At 31.4% G+C, this 18735-nt stretch overlaps 1 protein-coding gene across 1 annotated transcript in view; it reads right to left on the bottom strand.

The window, feature by feature from the left end:
• LOC106050191 (C2 domain-containing protein 3-like) overlaps positions 1–12130 on the bottom strand; it is a 41781-nt gene extending 29651 nt beyond the window's left edge. The window contains exons 1-10 of the mRNA XM_056039336.1: positions 11930–12130; positions 5949–6132; positions 5239–5445; positions 4926–5002; positions 4584–4744; positions 3591–3756; positions 2415–2562; positions 1607–1730; positions 854–988; positions 146–295 (exon numbers count right to left, since the gene is read on the bottom strand). Of these exons, the coding sequence (XP_055895311.1) occupies positions 146–295; positions 854–988; positions 1607–1730; positions 2415–2562; positions 3591–3756; positions 4584–4744; positions 4926–5002; positions 5239–5445; positions 5949–6132; positions 11930–11975 (1398 nt within the window). The 5' untranslated portion in view covers positions 11976–12130. The remainder of the gene's footprint in view (positions 1–145; positions 296–853; positions 989–1606; positions 1731–2414; positions 2563–3590; positions 3757–4583; positions 4745–4925; positions 5003–5238; positions 5446–5948; positions 6133–11929) is intronic.
• Positions 12131–18735: the final 6605 nt, after the last annotated feature.

Here is an 18735-nt window from a genome sequence, read left to right as displayed (position 1 = left end):
AGCATGAAAGTTGCACATTTATTTAAGCAATTAATTATAAATTATTCTTAAAAGCACCATTTTAAAACTTGCAAGGTACCACTTTTGGCTTAATGCATTAAAATAAGTCAGTTGTTAACAGGAGAATGAAAAGAACAACTCCTACATGATTTCCTGGTTCCTCTAAAGGATATCGCATGGCAAGAGGAGACCCTCCAGGGAGTCTGGCAGGCAGTGAGACATAATTATTCATCAACTTATGATTTGGTGAATGCTCAAAGCCACTCATGTCACTCATTGCTAGTTCTCCAGTATCCTAAAATAAAAATAATTTAGAAATATATCAAATAGTTCTCAGAGTCCACAGCTGTTAAGGTGCTAACTTAAATAAGTTATGCCTTTAGCTCTTACTAGTCAAAAATGAATTAATAAAACCTTTACAAATGACTATTTCTTCAATTATGCCAGGTTTAGTATTTATTTGGTATACACTAAAATAATTAGATTTTTATCTAAAAAAAACAACAAATTTGTTCTTTAACCTAAAAAAAAAAACAATATACAAATTGTAAAAAAAGTCAATTCCCTCTTCGTGTTCAAATAAAATAGAATTGTATTTGATTCTAATTGGTTAGGATCTAATCTGAATCAGACAGGATCTAATCCTATTGAATCTTAAACAAAAACATACAAAATTGGCCAGTATGGGGATCAAACCCACATCAGCTTCACTGCCAGTTTTTCGGCATTTCCGGACTTGCACCCACTTAACTTCCCAGCTTTTCCAATGAAGAGAGTGTAAGCTACCAATAGGAACTGAATAATAATATAGTAGCTACTATTAACAATTCCCCAACTAACATTGGAGACTTACAGAGTGATAGTAAAACAAGTCTTGCAGGATGGAGTTCTCATGTAATGGATCCTCTGTTTCACTCATCATCAAGTCATAGCCCATGTCTGAAGACATGCTTGTTCCAGGACTCAAACCATTCATTATTTTGTACATCTATAAAACAAGATTGCTCTAGTTCAACTCAGATTTACAATAACACAACATACACATACAAGTTTCATAGTGAAGTTAGGGAGGGGAATAGAAGAGAGAGGAATAAATAAAACCCTTCCTTCCAGACATGAAGCTTTTTACAGGGTTAACAATTTACTGTAAGCTTGTAACTTTATTATGTTAAAATTTTATAATTCCTTATCTACAACACTCTAACCAGGAATATGAAAGTAATTCCTCTGTTACTTTGATCTAACATATCTAGACATTAACATATATCTATAAATATTTTTTTTAAAAAAATCACCTATTTGAAATAGAAACATTTTGAAAAAAATACTATCTAGAAACAAATGTCTTGAACAATGTCTAATGGTGTTTAACAAGGGACAGTTATCATTTGAATTCCTTCAATGTTCTTTTCTTACACTTTTTTTAATGATTAAAAATGATACTTTAGTAAGTAGTAAGTAACTGATTGAATAGTTGAAACATATTCAGAAATGTATTGTTTAAAAGTACAACATATATATATATATATATATACTATAGACCACAAATTAACAAAATCATTAAAATAAACATAATGATAATAAAAGTGTCAGAATCGCTTCCTACCTGAAAGTCATGATTTCTTACAGGAGAGGTCATCAGTAAGTCTATGGCAGACTTGGAGTGACCATTGTGCTCCTCATTCAGAATAGCAGTTGCCAGACCAGAGTTAGAATGGCCAGATATAAGACTGAGGATTAAAAAATTTACATCTTTAAACTGCAAAAAGGTTTTACTGAGAATCTACCAGAATTAAAAAAAAAAAGAAAGAAGAAGAAAGAAAAAGCTAATTGATCTACGATGATCACATTATATCCTAGTATTTGAAGTAAATTAAAACAAGTAGTCAATGTTAATTTGTATTAATTCATTAAATAAATAAACATTCACAGCATAGCTTCTATTTACTTGTGGCGAATAGATCTTCAGAAGCTACATATGGGCTTCCAACAAATTTGAGGAATATGTGGCAGCTCAGAAAATGAGAATCATTGCCTGAAGGAGCTTGCAACATGTTTGAGCGTACAGGAGATGGCAATCAAAAGAAGAGATTTTGTATGTGTCAACATAAAAACTTTAAAATCTGGCCATAGTCTAACCATCACCAGGCCTTATTGTTTTCTAATTTAGGGGTGCCTACTTAATTCATCATTATAGTTGGAGGTATATTACATTTTTAGTTTTGCTAATATTTCAAAGTTGCATTAACAATGTATAAGCTTTGAAAACAAAATTTTAATAAATTATTTCACTATTATTTCACTATTACATCAAATTCAATATATTTTACCCATGGCAGTTAATGAAAAAACAAATTAACAATGTAAGTAACAAAAAATGCAGCTAATAAAACTTCTTAAAATTCCATTTTTACCCTGAACTGTTTGGTAAGGTGACATGCCCAGCGTTGAGGTCAGTGTGCATGGATGAAACAATCATTGCCTCTCTTAGTTTATTGCCCTTGTCCACCAGAACAGAGAGTACATCCCTGCCTCCTTTCACAGGACTTTCTGTAAGAGTACAAGATTATTAACTAACATACTGAAGGAATGCTTTGAGTTCATTGAGCCAATTTCAAAAATTAAAATATATAAGATGAAAATTATTTATCTTATATCCAACAAACTAAATATTTGCACATCATATCATCAAGCTAATGAAATATTAGCTATAAACAATGAAAAAAAAAAGCAAACCTATTAGGAAAGATAAATAAAGATTCTATAATTTACTACTGATTTTCAATATAATATAATAATAATATTGAAATTTATTGTAAATATTTTTTTTTTTTTATAGGCAAAATAATAAATTGTACATATAATGCTGAAAAATCTAAAAAAAAAAAAAACAACAAAAAAAAAAAAAAAAACAAGATAATATAAAAAATATTTATCTTAAAAAATTAAGCATACATCAAGCATAGGATCAGTCATGTAATTAAATTTCCAATAGATCTAGACTAACAATAATAAATGTGCAATTAGAAATATATTTACAAACTGTTTTTGTTTAGTCCAGTTTCATGCTTTTAGCTTTTTGATTACGCTATGATCCTATCACTTTTCTGGATCAGTTCAAAAGGGGGAAGGCTGTATTTGTGTGAATGTTACCGTGATGACCGTAAATGTATTTTTAAAAATAAATTTCTTAAGTTGAACAGCCTGAATTCAAACCTGAGAGTTCTAGCCACCTCAAGCCAATACACTAACTGTTCTGCAATTGAAGTGTTTATGAAAATAGTTTTTTTTATTATTTATTATTCTTTTCAAACTTTAAACTGACTACCAATTTTTCTCAACAAAGCATAAAGGGGATTAATTTCCTTCCCTTTTGATACAAAACAAAATAATCAATTACTAATAGTTAATTAACTAATTGGTTAATATTTTTTTTTAATCTTGTTGTGTCAGATAAAAGAAATAATTGTGCTGAATTCAGCTTGATCTGAGATTGGGTGTGGGAGATGTACAAACTTTGTATCAGACAGACATATAGAGTGAATTGATATAACTTTGTTAAAAAATAAAATTTCAAAACAAAAGTATACATGTGAGAAACTTGCCTCGTTGCATAGCACTATTATTGACATTGTATTGGTAAGGAAGACTGCTGGATGATGAAACAGTATTTTGATGAGGTATATGAACTACATCTCCACTCGTTGTTATGGCTACCGTCCCACCATCAGGAATACTTTGATGGCTCTTCATTTCCTGGTAATTTGAATGAATATTTGTAGACTTGCGATATAAAGTTGCTTCATTAGTGAAATAATAAGAAGTGTTGATGATAAAACCAATTATAAGTTATGTTTACAAACTAAAACAAAATTAAAAAGCTTTTAATTAATTAATCTTTTTCAATATCTAGAAGTTTATAGGACAATTGACTTTCATAGGACAAGTGAAGCAATTGAAGTGAAGTTCTGGAGAAGTAATGTTAAGTCAATCTGACAATCAATTGATTAACTTCTGGCCATCTATTCAATAGTGCCCTGTGTCATTGAAATAAACAGTAAATATTTAGAGAGAGAGCCCAATAATAGAGGACAAATTAAAATGAGATTTCAAGGGTAGTTTTGTATAAAAGGTGCTCATAGAGGGCCAATGTGGATTCATCATTTAAAGACTGTAATCCTCATCAAAGGGCAAGCTGAAACAGTAACATCCATAACAAGCTCTTGCACCTAATCTGTACATGATAGACATGAAGGTGAAATCAGATTTCAATAAGCCTTTTTCTTTTGGAGATGTGTGTCTCTAGGTGGACAAACAGACAACAATGAGTGCCCCTTTTCAGTGTTTTAATAAATTATAATAATTTAATAATTATAAACAAAGAAATCGATGATATCAAGAAACTGACTTTTTTAAAAGGAGCAGATAGACTACAAGTTAAAAGAAATAACAAAGACTCTATGACTTCTGTACACCAACTACCAGCTACCTACAAGCACCTCATATTTGAGAGACAACAGAATGGAAGAAACAAAAGCAGATCCTACTGGGAAGCTGCTTAAAATAAAAAATATAATACATACTGATATTGGAGATTTGAGCAGAGTGATAACTGGCCTAGATGGGACATCCATGTGTGGTGTGGTGTAAGAAGCATCAGACACAATCACTGAGTGTGCATCCTTTTTATACGTTTCTAAACCAATATCTGTAGTGGGAACAGCACCTTTATCGTCATAGGAAACTGTTGAAAATTACAAAGTGATATATAGCAAAGCAACATAATGTTCAGTCCTTTTAATTATAAGACTCTTACAAGTATAAATCTGATTAAAATGTTTTTCTTAATGTATTATCATAGAACACATTTATACACAATAACAATTAATCTAAAGCTAAATGAATGAAAAGGTAAATAAAGGTACCCATTAGAGGTTCAAGAACAAGGGCCACTTGTAAATTGGCTAGCTTCTGGCCTGTGGCAGAAATAACTGGAAAAAATCTGAAATAAATCAAGGAGAAAATGGTTGGATGTGTATGGAATAAAATGTATGACTTGAAACTTCTACTAACATAAATTGCAAAACAATTATTTGAAGTGCTAAATCATAATTTTATATGAACTCTGCTGAGTCAGGATTTGAAATAGAGCCCTTTGATAGGTAGACAAGAAATTTATGCCAATCAGCAACACACATATCAGCCAGTTAAAAAAAAGATAATTTCAGTAAAACTTACCCATTTATTGGTCTTGTGTTTGATAAAAGGCCAATCTGATTGACATGAGCTTGACCAATAATATCTGAATTAGGTGATGTCATCACATCCAATGTAAGTTTGTCCATGTCTGTTAAATATGTGGCAAACTGCATGGGTCCGGATCTAACAGGGTATCTAGCTGTTGTTTTACAATTTATTTTGTTGCCTTTCTTAACATCAAATGGGCTGTTAGGTAAAAATGGAATAAAGATACATTGTTATGCCTTTTTTGTTTTAAAAAATGTATGTATTAGTGCTGCTGAGATTTATCAATAAAAAAATTGGTTAAAATTGATCGCTTTAAATAAATACATTATATGTACACTGTATTAAGAAGTTAAGACACTATTTATTTTAAAATACAAATTTAATTTTGCAGTAATATTATTAAAATCAATAAATTAACCAAATATGCTTAAAAATTAGATATAAAGAAAAAAGTAAAATAAGTACAAAGAGATTCAAGTATGACATATTTTTACACAGATCATATCATCTCAACCTTATTGCTTTCTCTTGTGAGTGAATTAGGCAATTGTATTTTATATATATTAGGTTAGTGAAAAAAGAACGTTAACTTTTGGCTAATAATATTTTAAACTAGTGTAGAGTAAACATTCTGTGTTTACTAATCTTACTAATAAAAAAAAAATGTACTTTGCTCAATATTGACTAATTATTTTTTTTACCAAAAGAAAATGCCAGTGCCTTCTTCTCCCCACCATTTCACTCTGACAAGAGCCAGATCTGGTGGCTTGGGTATGGTCCATACTAACTGAGCAACTGTTAGTTTACAGAAACATCTAATCTGTCCATCAACTTGAGGGGGCAACCCAGTGCTGACTTTAACATCACTGTTAATCCACTGGTTATCTATAAGTAGAAATAATTCAACATATTAATGCAAAGTACTATGGTCAGCACATAATGGCCATGTCTAGCCAGATGCATGTTCTATATTATTTAAAAAGCTGATCAACCTTAAATATTTGATCAAGAAGTACTGAAAATTAAAAGTGAAACAAAAGAACACTGATGTATATTGGTATTCTTTATTAGCATTATTATTTAAAACAAGTAATAGCATGGTCAAGTGGTTATATATTATTTAAATAATTGAAAGCCAATCTGAATTTCCAGTGCTTAAATCCTGATGGAGACATTTTAAAAAAAACTCCTAAACTTTACAATAACTCTATACACTGTACATGTGCATTATATAATGAGAGAATGTACCTTACAAATTATCATTTCATTAACAATAAAAAATATAATAACCATTACATTACATATCAATAATAACATCAGTATCATTTACTGTGATGATTTTTCAAAGAAATTTTTATTTGTAGATTTCTAGAATATAATATATTATATATAGAGAGATTTTGTTTTTGTTTTTTGTAATTTATTATTTAGATAGATCTTTAAATGCCACATTTCACTATATAATAATTTACTTAGGCATATGCAACTATGTTCTCTAATTAAAAGGAGATTATATCAATTTGGTTTTTGTGTCAACAATGTAAGAAAAACAAAAAAATAAGAGAAAAATGTGTAGAAATATACATAAAAAACTGGAACGAAAGAAAGTTATACACCAACAAGTAACATTTTTAAACCCTATGTATTAAAAAGTCTATTTAAAAGTATTTTATACAAATTTTCATATCAACTTCTAGACCTAGAAGACTTTGACATGCACAAAATGTTTCTGAATGTCTATTTATTTATCAAGTCTAATGAATACATGCAGGAATACTTTGACATTGTGTGTTCAAGATATATATATATATATATATATAGAATGTCTAGATCCCACACTAAATTAAATTTTAAAGATTATTTATAAATAATGCAATTTACTTGGAAAAATCATAATGGTCAAACCAGAGTTTTTACAGTATCGCCAATCAGATCTATTTGGAGTTATAGACTATAGACTATAGTCTAGATAGATCTAGAATTCTAATTCTAGTCTAGGACTATATATTAGAAAATACAATACACATTATGTAACCCTGCTGGACCAAGTAAAAACAAAGGACTTTTGGTCCATGAGGTCTTTATCAGCTACAAAATAAACAAAAAACAGACAAAAAATTAACACAAGGTAAATAATGTATATATATAGCATGTATTTCAGTTTAAAATTTCATTCAATTATCTCTATTGGTTTAAAAGTTATGACCATTTATGTGTAAATAAGTATGGCGGAAAACAGATTTTCCATTGAAAATGCATTTTTGGGAATCAGAATTCATTATCCCCTTAAATAGACCATCTGTTGCGTTTTTGTTTGTTTTGATAGATAGATCTATGTTTGTGGAAGCTTTGTTAGCAAAATTTTGTTGAAATTCGTTTTTGTAAAGATTTTATGGTTTTGTGAATTCCATGAAGTATTCAAAATGCGAAGCACAGGATTTACTTTTGGATTTATGTGATCCCGTTTGAAAAGGTAAGAAGCATATAAATTTTTATATTCATATATAAAAAAGACATTCTTACCATACAAAAATGGCTATTATACAAAATCCAGGGGGAGGGGAGTGAATTAATTGTTTTTTTTTGTCTTAGATTTTAAAAAAAATGACCTTGATGACACTACGCAATTTGTGCAGAGCTAGTCCACGTGCACTATTTTATTTTTTTGTACACTTAAATATTGCCTATTTTATTTAAACGTTTTACATTTTCAATTTGAGAAATAATAATGTTTTATTATCAGTACTAATACGTATATATATCTATATATCTTAATAAAAAAAGAATTAATTTTTTTATCCGATCGGAAGTGCTTCTCCGGAAATAGGCATCAATAGCTTTTTTGAAAACATGTTTTTTATTCATTCAAGTGGAATCCGTCAGAGAAGGCACATCTCAGAACTGAGATCTTTATCTGTAAAAGCCACACGCTTACAATTTTTAAATTAATATTGACTATTAAGGTAATTATTATGCTTTAATGTTAGTGCTTCGCAACTGTCAATATCATAGGCGTCAATACGTCGGCCATAATGCACAACTGCCGACACACGCGTACATGGTTGCAGCGTAAAAAAAGTTAGGAAAACATTGATTTTTAACTTAGATCTAAATCTAAATTGGAATTCTAAAGATATAGATCTATTTTAGATCATAATGAATACGTTTTAAGGCGATCAAAAATAAATGAAATCTAGTAATACTAGATCCAATACATGGACATAGATCTAGTAGATCGAAATGATATATATTTTAGAGTCATATGATATTATATTACATTAGATCTAAGTCTCTAGATATCTGACATTTTCTAGATTCGATCTAGAAATTTTGTGAGCGTGATTAGAGCTAAAAAAAAAATGCTGACCGGTAAAAATCGAGTGCTATATTCCTTCCATTGTTTAGAATCTTAGACAGTAGATTTAGAATAAAATTTAGATCTAGTAACTAGTAGATCTAGATTCTATCTAGAGCTACCAAAATAAAGCAGATACTGACATTTTTGTTTCAAAAAGCATTTGATTGTAAATCTAGACACTAGATCTAATAATACTTGTTATGTTTGTGATTTATAGAGGTAGTCTATAAGACTAGACTAGAATAGTCTAGATCTACATTCTAGAAATCTAAGAATAAATCTCTATTGAATAGATCTACTTATGACTTAAACTTTAAGGCATCGCTAAAAACAACAACAAACACATTTAAACCAAATAAATGTTGTTTTTATTTCTTTTCTCAGCAACAATTACAACAGATACAAAAACTTAGATTATTTGATATATATATATATATATATATAGTAAACAGAAAACACCATGCACCTGTGAGTTTTTAAAAGCCAATTATAAATATTAGGGCTAGAATCTAGACCTCTAATTCTAATGCCTAGATCTAGAAATGAACTAGAGAGAGATCTATTTATATCTTGATAATATTTCATTTAATATTAGATCTTTTCTAGTCTAAAATACATCTATACCCTTTATCTAAAATTGATATTGATATAAATAGTATGTAAAAAAATGAAGATAAAAAAAAGTGACTTTATGGTAGGGTGGGCCGAAGAGGGGGCTTATTTATTAGTTATAAATACATTTTAAAGTTGTTTGTTTGTTTTTTCAAATGTTCTATAAATATACTTAACTTTGTGACACAGTTTTATGTTAATAATATTGTGAATTTGTGAAATTCATGGAATATTGGACATATTTTCTGTGAATGGTGGATTTTTCATTATTAGGGGTAAGTGTGTTTGATCTAATTTTTCTATGTTAAATACTTGTCTGATGATAATGAATTTACTTTTTTTGGATTCCTCTGTTCTTGGGCATTAAATTTGATACATATTATGTCAAAACTGATAATGGTTTTGTTATTCATGATGATGATAAAGTATAATTTGCAATTTTTTTTTTTACGGAGGGGGTGGGGTCTGGGGGGGCTCAATTAACAGGCATAAATGTCTTAAAACACTTATTTATATATTTTTTTCAAATGTTCTATAAATATACTTTACTTTGTGATACATTTTTCTATTAATAATATTGTGAATTTGTGAAATTCATGGATTGTTGGACATATCTTCTGTGAGTGATGGATTTTTCATTATTAGGGGTAAGTGTGTTTGACCTCATTTTTTCAAGTTAAATAATTGTCTGTTGCTTCTGATTTTATTTTTATTGAATTCCTCTATTCTTGGGCAATAAATTTGATATATAATATGTCAATAAAAGCCAATTTGAAATTGGTCAAAAAAATGGTCCTAAAAGTAGAATGTTGAGAGCTCAATCTGTTTTCCGCCGTATTCTGTTTCTTTTGTTTTTCAACACCTACCCCTACATGAAGGACTTAATAAAACACACAAAAAAGTTTAAAATAGATATATATTATATCACAGGTTTAAAATTATCAAAATTATCAGTGGTAACATAATCGTTCATTTCTATTTAAAATTTCATTACATTAACATTTAGCGTTAAAAAGTTATAGCAGTTTAAATGTACAAGCTCCTCATTTCGCGGTCACAATTTTGTTTTTATTTTAAAAGGCTAATTTTCCAACACTAAAATGGTCATAACTTATGTTCTAATTAAATTCTACTTTAGCATAAATGAGGTATCACTGAACTCCATTCAAAAAGATCTATATATCTAAAGTTTCATTTAGATTCATTAAAGTTGAATATTTTATCAAAGTACCTATTAATGAGTAGCCTAATATTTATAAATAGATAATTTTAAAATACAAATAAATTCTCAATTCAAATCTTAAAGATACACAAAACTTCACTTAAATAATACTTCAATTACTGTAACTTCAATTAAGGTACAACTTAAAACTCATATCACTTCAACTAATAAAACTCTAACTGACTTTCCCCTAATTTATACCTTTCTTATAATCGTACATTCCAGAATCATGGAAACTTCTCCCCTAATTATTTTAGTAACTTTGACCTTCTAGAAGCTGACGTATGCTATTTTTTTTTTAAACTCTATATAAGATCTTTGATTGGATACCTAAAATAAACTTGTTTACGCTGGACATTAGCACTGGTTTGACCTCGCTTCTAGAACTTGGTCGAAATGGGTCACAGACTCGACTTGTGACACTAATATCTCCTAGATCTACAATCTAGATAATTAGATATCTTATAATCTATATATAATATGTATATTATAAAACTAGATCTAAATCTAGATATTAATTAATTATTATCTAGATCTACATATATTTTGTCTTATAATAATATATATATATATATATATATATAATATATATAGAGCTAGATACTATATTTACTAATATTAATATATATATATTAAAATTATAGTTTAATGTTTGTTAAATTAAAGATCTAGAATCTAGATTATTCTACTTTCTACTCTTAGTAACTCTAGACCCTAACTCTAGACTGAGACTCTAGATCTAGATCTAGATAGATCTACTGACAGTACTGATCTACTCAAATCTACTGATCTAGTAGATACTAGATTTATAACTAGATCTTCTAGTAGATACTAGAGTAGATCTTCTAGTAGATTTAAGATCTACTATCTAGATATAGACATATCTAATCTATTCTAGATCTAGATAATATTTATTAAATTATAATATAGAATAGTCAGTATTATGAGTATGAGTATAGAGTATAGACAGTATAGGGTAGTATAGGTCTAGTTATAGTCTGGATCTAGTATTAAGTAAAGTATAGACTTATAGATAGAGATATACTTATACACTGTGTCTGATACAGACTTTTACAGACACTTTACTTTTAGATTCTAGTTTTAATTTTAGAGCGCAGAGTGTCTAGTCAGTCTAGTGAGTCTACTCTAGTAGAAGTAGATAAGATATATAGTTGATAGATCTAGAATCTAGGAGGCTAGGTCTACTAGATCTAGTAGTACTACGATCTAGAATTATAGATCTAAAACTAAATCTAGTACTAGATCTAGAGTCTACATCTAGACGTAACTAGATCTAGACCTACTAGATCTAGAAATCTAGATAAAGTAGATATCGAAGTCGAAGACTAAGTCTAAGTCACAGTCATCACACTACTTTTATACTAGACCTAGATCTAGAGTCGTCGACGTAGAGTACAGTCTGTACAGTCAGTCAGTTTCAGTGACTCTTAAATTTTTCTGAGCAACTTTTACTTTTTTATTTAAATTACCTTGCTTTTTATTGGATTTTCCAACACTATTTAGTTTTCTAGACATCTCGATTATTCACAAATAATCCCTTGTATTTCTGCATGATAACACAGATCATAAATGATACTAATAAGCTAAATATATTGACATAAATAAGCTAAATATTTTGAATTGTATGGTATCCATATAAACACATTATAGGAACTTGTCCGCCATAATAGTTATCGTTGAAAACGAGAGGTCACGATATTTTAGAACCGGTAAAACTGTAAAAGATTGCCTATGTTTTAAATTTCAAGTCTCAACATGTTAATACCGTTTGAAAAGTCAAATGTAGGTAGATCTAGATAAATAGATCTAGACAGTGGCGTCAAAGAGGATTGTGGTGGCGACAGCCAAATAAAATTAAAAAAATGCACTTTTAAATAAATTGGCCCTTTTGAAAAAAACAAAACAAATGACATTATCAGCACTCAATAGCGAAAGGGAAGTTGATTCTTAAAAATTATGTTTAATAGGAAAAAGATACGTTCATCTTGGATGATGTTAGAAGACATTGATTAGGCCCTATGTTATTTATTTTTTGATTTGATAAGTAGTGTTAATTAAGTTCAAAAGGGGCATCATTATTATCTTATCTTATATAATACAGACGTTACTTCAAAAAAAAAAAGAAGATGATTACGTCCTACGCGTCATGCATTTAGTTATGCACATGGGCGTAGCCGTGACCCCCCCCCCCCGAAATGAATTCCACCTGCCTCGGGGGGGGGGGGGGGACGGAATTAAGTAACTTATTTTTGCTTTCATTTTGTTTATTTTAGGTGAGATTTTAATACTAAATCATCACTTACCACAGCACAGCTGAGGGGGTTTTGAGTTAAAAACCCTCTACCAGGGGGGTTTGAGTTTAACCCCCCCCCTACCAGGGGGTTAAAATTTTGAGATTTAAAAAACCCCTATCAGGGGGTTTTGAGATACAAATCCCTCTACCAGGGGATTTTGAGTTTAAAACCCCCTACCAGGTGCTTTGAGTTTAAAAACCCCTACAGGGGTTTTGAGTTGAAAACCCCCTACTAGGGGTTTTGCAGTGAAATCCCCCTCTTCTATAAACAAAACTAAAAAAATGCAAACGACAATTCCAAATTCCAAGAAAACAGTTAAGGAAGATTTTAACTTTAAAACCGCCTCCAAAAATTACGATAAACCCCCTCTCAATATAAAAAAAAAGCAAATTACACACTCACAATTCTATGAGCGTAGCCAAAGGGGTTTTGAGTTTAACCCCCCCCCCCTCCAGTTGGGGTTTGAAGCTAAAAAAAAAAATCAAATTACACACTATAAAATCTATGAGCGTAGCCAAAGGGTGTTTGAGTTTAAAACCCCCTGCCAGCGGGGTTTGAAGCTGAAAACTACCTCTTCTATATTAAAAAAAAAAAAAGCAAATTACGCACTCAAAATGCTATGAGCGTAGCCAAAGGGGGTTTTGAGTTTAAATCCCCCTCCTCCAGATGGCTTTTTCTTTAAAGTTTAAAACCCCTCCAGATGGTTTTGGTGTTTAAAATTCCCCTACAGAGCGTTTTGAGTTGGAAACCTCTCTCTTCAATATTATTTTAAAGCTTCAGTCACCAAATTCTATGATCGTAGCTAAATGGGGTTTTGAATTAAAAAAAAAAAAAAAAAAAAAACTCCAGAGATTTTTTTAGTTTAAAACGCCTCAACAGATGATTTTGACGATAAAACTTTCCTTTTCGATATAAAATGTAAAGCGAAATACAGGCATGTAATTCCAAGAGCGTAGCCAATAGAGGTTACAAATTTCTACCAGTGACTTGGGCTCTATTAATAAAGTGTGAATAGTCTTTTGCCAAAATTGAAAAACACTAAATGTGGCTCAACAAAGATGGCTAAGACAGATTTTAGGAGTCAGTTATAGAGACCGGGTTTAAATCAAATAAATCATATGCCGAACTGGGAGTTGAACCCTTAGTAAGGTTGCGACAGAGCGTCGCATGAGGTTTTGCAGGACATGTTCTCCGACAAAATGAATTACGCATAATAAGAGTTGTGGAAACAGCTTGCCGGAAAATGCGCCGAACGGCGCGAGAGGGTCAAAGCCAGTAAGAATAGCACATTAGATTTTTGAAATAGAACTTTTTAATAGCAAGATAATGCACTGTAGATACCTCAGAATATGCATTTTGTTGGCTTTCAATACCAGAAATAGTGCTCGGCGGCGCGCTGGGGGAGCGCTGCGAGCTCCCCCAGACCCCCTTGCTAGCAAGGGCGGGGAGTCTACAAGTTTTCCACTAATTCCATGAAGAAACTATTGTAGGGCACAATAAACGTCTTCCGAAAGGGTCAGAATGTAATAAAGATTAATTTTGTACACACCCGAAAAAAATCCTGGCTACGACCATGGTCATGCATATTAACCAATGTCTTAAATTCTGCCAAGTCACTGGTTTTCCTGGCTAGCTCAGGCAACCAATTCCATGCTCTAATAGCACTAAGGAAGAAGGAGTATTTGTACAAATTTGTCCTAGCATATGGGACGAGAAATGTGCCTTTATCTTTGTTTCTTTAGATCTACAAGAATTATTAAATTTTGTTTTTGTATTTGAAGATTATGGTTCAGTGTTTTATGTATAATTGCTACTTTACTTTTGAGTCTTCTGTCCTGAAGGCTTTCTCCAGGTCTCTGCTCCATAAAGTAGTATTGGTTTAACAATATTATTAAAGAGCCTGATCTTGGTGGTGGTGCTTATTTCCCTAGATCTCCAGGTGCTCTTCAGTTGATGGAAGGCTGCTCGAGCTTTACCAATTCGGGTTCTGACATCTGCATCTGTTCTTCCATGGTGGTCTAGGACACTGCCGAGATAGGGGAAGCTTTCCACCTCTTCCAGCGCCTCACCTTTGGATGCCTTTATCTTGAACACCTTGCTCTTCCCTCTGTTTATGGCAGTGGTCTTCAACGGGGGCGATATCGCCCCCTAGGGGGCGTTTTCGAGATTTTGGGGGGCGCTGAGAGCCAAAGGGGCGGTAGGGGGGCGCTGGGCACAAAATGGGGCGGTAAGGGGGCGCTGGGCATAAAGGTGGAATGAAGAAACTAAAGGTGCTCTAAAACAAAACAAATTAAAAAATTCTTCAACATTAAAGCTGGGAAACTAAATATACATAAATTATAGTTAACTTGCTTCTAATTTAAGAATAGAAACAGCGTTAGAAATTGAGTTCGGGAATCCCATTTTCTATTTTTAAATTCTAACTCTTTTGCTATGATCAGAGAGTATCTATTGTCCTTGGATCTCGCGCGTATAAACGTTTAAGATTTGATAAAGTAGGTAATACGCCTTTATCTACATATGTTCATATATTGATATGTAAATGTTAATTGCAAAAAACATTAAAGGTAACATTTAATAGAATAATTTAACTTTTAAAAAAAAAAAGGATTGATAAAATGTTGTTACGAAAACTCACTGGTATGTCATGTAATATTTCCTTGAGATTTAGTGAATTGCCACTAGAAAAAAAGTAAGTTCTTCTTTGATGGCATTTTCAGATGAGGTTATGAAACCATGTCGGCTTCACGAACATATAGCGATATCCAAAAATAATTTAAGAATATTCATGAACAATTATAAAAATCTAGAGTTAAAACAATATTAAAACAAAAAAAAAAACTGCAAAGCAGGCTATGTTTTAATGGCTTATTAGAAAAATGCATAGCTTTTTTAAAATACTTGTGATATTGTTGAAAAATTGATTAAAACTAAATTTATTTTAAAACATATGTAACACAAAAAGACTTTTTTACTGTTAGAGATGAAATATTTTTCAAAATTGTCTAGTTATGTAGCTTATGAGGACATACAGGAAACCATCAGCGGTCGGACGCTACAATGACTTCATAGGTAATATAGAATAAAGAACAAATCTATTCACTATTCACATTGTGAGTTATGATACACAAGAAAAGTTTAGCCCGCAATTTCATTTCTATTTGAATCTAATTATAAAACTGTAAATAAAATACAAACCCATGCCGAAAATAAGCGCAACTTTCAACAGTTTTGTGAAACAAATGATGAAAAAGGTGTAAGGTTGTAAAAAATTGTTGTACAAGGTAGGCATCTAACACAAATGAATGAAACGAACCTCCGACTGCTAGGAAAGAGATTGACTTTTATTTATAATATCATTTTCTCTTTTATCGAGATATTAAATCTATTTTAAAGAGTTTTACAATCTCACATCACTTGTTTATTGACAAATGAATTAGTGCCCAAGGACACCTATATCTATTCCATTTACATAACAATTCTATAAAGAAATTAAGATTCGCTTCTAAAATTAAATATATATATATATATATATAAATAACAATTATTAAATATCTGTTACCTACGTTCAAAGTTAGTTGCATGAAAAAATAGATTTACAAAACTATGTCTTCAGTAAAAAGAATCTAAACATAGGAGGCACACAGTGGCGTATCTAGGTTGGGGGGAGGGGGGAGGGGAAATTGAAAATCCCCCAAATTAGTGCTTTTTTTATTAATTAAATTAAATATTACGCGAAACAAAGTTAATAAATAAGCAAAGAAATAGACTGGATGTACCCACTAGAGGAGACCTTCGCCTTGCCTTGGCTAATTTAAAGCTTGAAATTTCTAATATTGTCAAACTGAAGGAGGCACAAGGTTACCATTAGCTTGATTTCATTTTGTAGTGAATTCAGCAATAGTAATTTTTTTATTAAAAAATAAAACTAAATTGACAATTAAACCTAAAAACAGTAGGCCCAAATATTCTTTGGATTTGAAAGAAAGTCTTTTACAATTAATTTTTGTGTGTAATCACTGCAAATTATTTGACATAATTTTTGCATAATGATAATATTGGCTGTTTTTGCCTTTCATTCCGAAGATTACGGCTGAGTCCAGTGTTTCACATAACTACGCAAACCAAACTGCAACCTACATATTTTCTCGAATTTTATGCAGACAAAGCCGTTATATGCGGGCTTTTCTTTGAGTATCAAATGTTTCTCCAGCAGTTTTTGTAAGAGCTCTCGAACTGTTTTTGTCAGAGGCTATCTGCTGCCAGGTACTTTCCTCTATGCCAGTGAGAGCAAAATGGCGCCTGAATAAATCTTTATAGCGCTCACGGGGGAGAGAGGCACCTCAAAGCTCGTCAGTCATAGGCCAAGGAGTTCACAACAATCGCCTTTGGCATGCGGTCGTCTTCCAAGCGGGATAACTGTTATTGACAGCATAAAAATTAATAAATAGATGATATTTTGTTCAAATTTGCTTTCTTGCGCTTCTTCATAACTGTTTTTCTTAGAGGGGGGCGGTGGCGGATTTTTTTAAAGAAAACATTGGAAAAGGGGGCGGCAGGCCAAAAAAGGTTGAAGACCACTGGTTTATGGTAAGACCCATTCTAGCTGAATTGTCAGCAACAACGCTTATCTTGTCCTGCATCTGCTGCTGTGTGTGAGAAAGAAGAGCCAAGTCATCTAAAAGTCAAGGTCGTCTAGCTGTTTCTACTGTATACTGCTTAGCTTCTGGTCTGTTGCTGTGGCTAGTAGAAACAAGTAAGGAGAGAGTAAACGGCCTTGTCTCACTCCTGTTTGGACTTCAAATGGGTCTGTCAGTTGTCTGCCATGCACTATCCTTCAAGTCATCCCCTCGTATGACTTCTTGATGATATTTTTAATTTTTTCAGGCACTCCATAGTGTCTCAAAAGTCTCCAGAAGGTCTGTCTGTCCCCGCTGTCAAATGCCTTCTCATAGTCTATAAAGCTGACGTAGGCATAATTTTGGAACAGTCCATGGAATGTAATGGAGTGGAAAGAATATACTTATCGGAGACATAAAAGCAGCAAGGTATTTTGGTATTTTGCTTAATGACCCATCGTACATAACACACACTGATAAAATGTTCAAATTTTAAAGATATGTTAAATCAGCGATGGGACCATTTTTAGAATTTTTTTAAAGGGGAAAAAGCTGATGAGATCAATTCTAACATCTCTAAATGTCCGAAAGGGATTTAATAATGTGTTGAGTTCAGGGTATGTTAACGCGCAGCAAAATATTTGTAATTCAAGGAAAAGAGATTCTCAAATCAAGCAAATCTGCCTACTGAAAACGAAATCGGAAATCGTAAAAGAATTTCGCCTTAATCAAGTAATTGATAAACTTGAAAGTCTGAAAACCAGAAAAGGAAACTTTTAATTCGTTGAATAATTTATTTCTTACTTTTTCTACCATTAGCTTGTATTCTCTTCATGGAATGAGGGTAGAGTGAACAATTTGGAAGCTGGAAGTATTAATTGATATTTCGAAAACGTTTCTAACCATTCTCCTAGAAATTAAACTGTTTATATATATTTCTTTGGAACGAAATAGCTATTTAGCCTCATGGTGAAAACAATAGGAGTTGAATAAACGAATTAAGGTACATTAACTATTTGTGCACCGTCAAATGTAAAATCGATAACAGCAAGTGTAAGCTCCAAGAATGTTTGGAACATAGACTTCTATATTATATCTAAACTGGAAACCGGAAATAAATTCTTATCCGCGATTGATCGATTCACAGACCTATACATATATAGACTTTTATGTACGTAAACTCTTTTTTCAGACTCTATGGGGAGTCGCCCCAATCAATCTTTTCTGTCTTAGAAAAGTAATGGTCTTTAGTTTTCAAAGTTTAGAAATAATGCAAAATCATATGTCGGATATTCACGCAAATATATGAAACAAAGTCATTTCCTGTTTGTTTCCTTTGAGATAATGTTTAAAAATTATCCA

Source organism: Biomphalaria glabrata, chromosome 8, assembly GCF_947242115.1.
Source record: "Biomphalaria glabrata chromosome 8, xgBioGlab47.1, whole genome shotgun sequence".
NCBI lineage: Eukaryota > Metazoa > Mollusca > Gastropoda > Planorbidae > Biomphalaria > Biomphalaria glabrata.
The sequence above is the reverse complement of the archived record's forward strand: the minus strand, read 5'-3'. Positions and strand labels throughout refer to the sequence as shown.